Source organism: Notothenia coriiceps, unplaced genomic scaffold (genome assembly GCF_000735185.1).
Source record: "Notothenia coriiceps isolate Sejong01 unplaced genomic scaffold, NC01 NC01_scaffold00023450, whole genome shotgun sequence".
Classification (NCBI taxonomy): Eukaryota; Metazoa; Chordata; class Actinopteri; order Perciformes; family Nototheniidae; genus Notothenia; species Notothenia coriiceps.
Window position 1 is genome coordinate 8,939 of NW_011356151.1, and position 5,063 is coordinate 14,001.

General features: G+C 38.9%; 1 protein-coding gene across 1 annotated transcript in view; it reads left to right on the plus strand.

The window, feature by feature from the left end:
- Positions 1-3,859, plus strand: part of casp2 (caspase 2, apoptosis-related cysteine peptidase) — a gene marked incomplete at its 3' end in the record, with an annotated part of 10,522 nt that extends 6,663 nt beyond the window's left edge. Inside the window, exons 5-7 of the mRNA XM_010781624.1 lie at positions 997-1,146; positions 1,616-1,706; positions 3,671-3,859. Of these exons, the coding sequence (XP_010779926.1) occupies positions 997-1,146; positions 1,616-1,706; positions 3,671-3,859 (430 nt within the window). The remainder of the gene's footprint in view (positions 1-996; positions 1,147-1,615; positions 1,707-3,670) is intronic.
- Between the last annotated feature and the right edge of the window lie 1,204 nt (positions 3,860-5,063).

A 5,063-nucleotide genomic window follows, 5' to 3' on the forward strand; every position in this document is an offset into this window, starting at 1 on the left:
AGTGTAAAAAAAAGTCATTTACCTACAAAGTTTCATGTACCTATTTAGCAAAAATTATTAGCACTATAGGTCAACGTCAAGGTTGGTGTCAGTACTATGGGTTTGGTCCCAGGATTGACCAACAATCGTTCGGGAACATCTGTTGGTAGTTAGTGTGTCGACTAGGGTAGTTAGCTCAATCTTGCACCTTACCTGAAAGTGGGTCTGGAAATCATGATGTTCAGTAGTTGTTAAGTTTTGATTTCATTTTTGTTAATATAAACGTCTAATGAGCGCGATTGCCATAACCTAATAAGGGTCATAACGAATAATAATACGTAAACGAAAAGAAGAACGGGGAAATTAAAAACAAAATGAACGCAAAAAAAAGGTCAAAGAAACAAAAAAAATGAGGAATAAAAATATGCAAAAAACTAACTTTATTTAGCGTACATAATTAACAGTTGATTACCCTGAACTTTAAGTAGAATTCAACTGAAAAAACAATTTAAAATAAATAAATAAAAAATAATCGTTTTACTTAGATTATGTTGTTTTCATAATCGTTGCAAGCCAAAATCGTATTTGCGATTTAAAATACGATTAATTGAGCAGCCCTACCTACGGGTACAAATAAAGAACCTGAACCTGAGGGCTGCATGATTTGGCAAAAACAACCAATTGCAATTCTTTTTTTTCCATTTGCAACAGCAATACAAATGTGCCATATAAAGACGGAGTGATTATTGAAAACCACATTCACAACATCATTGAAATGTTTTTTTTAAATTATGATTTTTGATTTTATTTGAAGAGGATCTGTACCAAACACCAATCCGAATTGTAGTCTGGGACTTCTCTGCAGCTCCACAAAATAACACTTGGATATTTTAACATATCTTACCTTTACCAAAAATGTTACTTTGAATACTATACTCGTCCATTTTGCAATTTCAATATGATTCTGTTGGAGTGCAGCCCTTATTTACCGACCTGTATTTGTATTTAAACTGAAATCATCCCTTCTTCTTTGTGCAGGACATGAGGACGTGCATTGAGAGCTTCACCCGGCGGTCGGACCACCATTCTGGGGACAGCAGCGTTGTGTGTCTGCTCTCACACGGGGTGGAGGGGGCGATATACGGTACAGACGGACAACTCCTTCAGGTGGGTGTGGAGGGAATTCTTAAGAGAAACTGATAAATGATTCATGGACAAAGTTTGTCTTTTGTGATATATTTAATAAAGTAATAAAGAAAGTCAATATACAAGTGACATCGATCTCAAATGCAGGAACAGAGCAGCTTCATCCTCAGAGGATAAAGAAGTTCCTATATAGTCCAGAGAAAAGCCAACTGGTCCCACCCTTAAAGTCTCTTAGGCATCATCTAAACATCCCCACCATTAAACCATAACACCCCCTCGTCCTTAACCATTTGCAAATCCCCCTTTCACACTTCCTTTGCCCTCCTGCAATGTAAACCCTCAACATATGTCTCTGTTAAACTCATACAAGACTAAAAATACAATTTGACACGACAGTGAGTTCCTTTATGTATGTATGTAGTTTATGTATGCAATGTTTTGATTGCTTACTGTTGTCAGATATTTCATTGTGTCCCTTGTTGACTTTCAGCTGGACTGGGTGTTTGAGTCCTTTGACAACGCGCACTGTCCGCTACTACAGAACAAACCCAAGATGTTTTTTATTCAGGCCTGCAGAGGAGGTAAGGCTCTTATGATGATACGGTACACCCTCTATCGTCATTCATTATTGACATACAATCTAATCTATGTCACGATATATAGTTACACTTATATTGAAGGGCCAGGGTGTCACTCAGTTCCTCAAAAACACCTGCACTCAGCGTTTCCGCCAGGGGGGCGTCTTGCCGTCATTTGACGCCCTTATTCAGCTCGGGACGTCCTGGACTCGAGCCGATGGCGTCCAAAAAATATTAATAATTCGAGAGAAGATCGAGAGTTTTTATCGCTTGAAATAACGAAAAGGAAAGGAAAACTGAGGCTCCGTGGTAAACTGTGGTGGACGCCCTCTCAGCCCTGGTCTGGCGGAAACACACTATTTCAAAATCGCGTGAAATAAAGCATATTAACCCACACGTGACTCACTTACAGAGGGGTCTGTCTGACTGAACATCATTTACTACAAGTTAAGGCTTCTTGCATTCACAGAGTTTGTTTCTAGAGAGTGACATGTGCTGCACACTGAACCACCAATTGTAATCATCAGTGATGCGTTTTAACAAACGATCAAAGCCAGTCCCGCTAGTCCTCTAACGTAAAGTGCGAGCTTCGATGATCACAAAAAACACCCAAAAATGAAGATTTGGTAGCAAAAAAGATCAGTTTAATGGAAATAAAAGAAGGATTTTGACTAAAAACGGATACTTTTCCTGAACATTCCTGTATTTTCATTCAATAGTTTTTGCATTAAACATAAATTGGAATCTAAGTTCTTTCCAATATGGTGCGGCCTCACACGTTGCACTAATCTATGAACCGAAGGAGAAGTCCTTTATTCATCCCACAGTGGGGAAATGGACCTCGCTAAAGGAAAGGGACGGTGCAGATAAGAGAGTAGTGGGTATTAAATAAAAACACACATTAGATGGCGCTGTTTGGTCTTTTGCCTTCATTCAGTTTTTTCACATATGTTGTCTAAATATTGTTAATTTGTTATTATTGATGTCGTTTAGCGACGTATTGTTCTTTCTGTGTCTTTGTATGCACCACATATACCAAAGCAAATTCCTCGTATGTGTAAACCTACTTGGTAATAAAACCGAAACAGTGAAGCACATGTTAATAAAAGAAAATCAATGAAGTGAAGATATGGATAATGGCGTCTGTTAAAGCTTCTATCAGATTGGTTAGACCCCCTTCCATATAATCAGACGTTGTGCTGTTAGTGAGAGGACAGTTTCCAGGCGGTCCCTCAGCATGTCCAGATGTTGTTTCCTCTCGCCCTCCTGACCTCTGGGACAGGTGACGACTGAAACATCTGTCCATCATCCACACATCTCCAGGTGCTGAGCACAGTGTCCCAACACGTCATAGATGTAGTCTTCAATAAATCGCAGGATAATAGTCAAGTCAAAGTCAATCTCAAAATATGTTTGTCCACACAGAAAGATCAAAATACTGTTTCCCACAGTCCGAGGTATAACAAAAACTCACACATTAAAATGCAACAGGGGCCAGTGCCGCCGTAACACTGACCAGGGACCCCCTGTAGCCCCCCTCCAAAAAAAAGTTACAATATTATGATTTGTTGGAACTAAATCCAATCAGGGACGCGGATGTACAGTGGAGATTAAACTGCTCAATACCTTATAAAAGCAAATTAATTTAATGAAATTGTCACTTACATTTACTAAAACAAATACATTTACTAAAACAAATACATTTACTAAAACAAATACATTTACTAAAACAAATGCCAATTACTGTATTTTATGTTTATTTCAAACGATTACTTTATACTGTCTTTTTAACCCCCTTTCATTGTGCCCCTCTCATGAAATGACTGGCCGCAGCCCCCCCAGTAAAATTGGCCACTGATGCCAACAACACCCTTAGAATGTCTCCTACACCAAGTCTATAACAATAGCACAAATAAAAGGTTTTAGGTGAATTCAAAATGTTAAAAAGTAAGAATCTTGTGTTCCAGAGGAGATGGACTGTGGCGTGGAGCAGATTGACGGCCCGATGAGGACCTGCTCCCCCAGCTGTGAGCAGAGAGACGCTGGGAGGGAGGTGGATGCCTCCTCCAGGCAGGGGGGGGGGCTGGGGAGGATCAAACTGCCCCAGCGCTCTGACATGATCTGTGGCTACGCATCGCTTAAAGGTCAGAGCATTTGTAAGTCTGTCCCTTTTGATACTCTGGGCTGGATTCATAATAATAATAATAATAATAATAAAGCTTTATTTATATACAGGGTCTCCGCGGGGTCTTAAAAAGTATTAAAAGTTGATAAATCAATTAGCGAAAATGAAGGCTATTGAAAAGTATTAAACGGCATTTTCCAAGGTATTACATTTTGTAGCTTGATATAAATGGTCCAAAGAGGTTGTATTCTACAGTCTGCCTGAATGTAATCATTGCGTAGGTGTGTAGTGTGATTCTGTGTACTTTATTTATGGCATCCCGTTGGATTTGACGTCATCTGAACAGGACATCGCACGCTCACTGCTTGATAGCGCGCGAAGGTCCGTTTACGCCGGTTGCTAAGCAACATCGTTATGGGGAAATACAAGTTTGCATCCAAATGGTTGGAAGATAAGGAGGAAGGACAATCAATACTGTATGTAGTCAATGTGAGGTAAAGTGTGTCACCTAAGGTAACCGGTTAGAACTCCAACGTGGCGATAAGGTCTTAAGATGTATGGAAAGGGGTCTTAAAAGGTCTTAAAAGGTCTTAAAAGGTTTTACACTTGACTTCAGGATTCCTGCAGATACCCTGTATATACTGTAGTCACTTTTCATGCAACACATGCAGCTCAAAGTGCTTTACAAAATGACAAGTACACAAAGTTAAAAACAAACAACAAGAAATTCCCCTCAGATTATTTGTTAAGAACTTTTAAAGGTACTTGCAGCAACATAAAACATTTGATCAGATTGATTGACACAAGGAGGTAAAATATTTCAAAAATAATGATTTCTCTCCGACAGATAAGACTCAAGACAACTGAGTCGATGCAACAATATAATGTTGTGTCATCATCATGACTCATGTCTGTGTTAGTCATCTGAACTGCTGTTCAAAGAAACAGTGTTGTTATTTACTGAAGCAACATTTCAACCAGCAGTAACAAACCATCGTGTTGAATTTCTACCAGTGAGGAACAGGTTCTGCAACAAAACTAAATATGAGAGAATATTGGTGTTTTATGGGGAACGCCACTGGTTTTCCTTTAGTCATTAAAGTGTGTTTAAATGTCTTGTGGAGTCCTACTTGTTACAATAGCATGCTACCAAGTCATAACACATAAAGGAAATATCAATCTGGAGATTTCACAATATAAAACAACCAAACTACTACATGAAAAATATAAACATG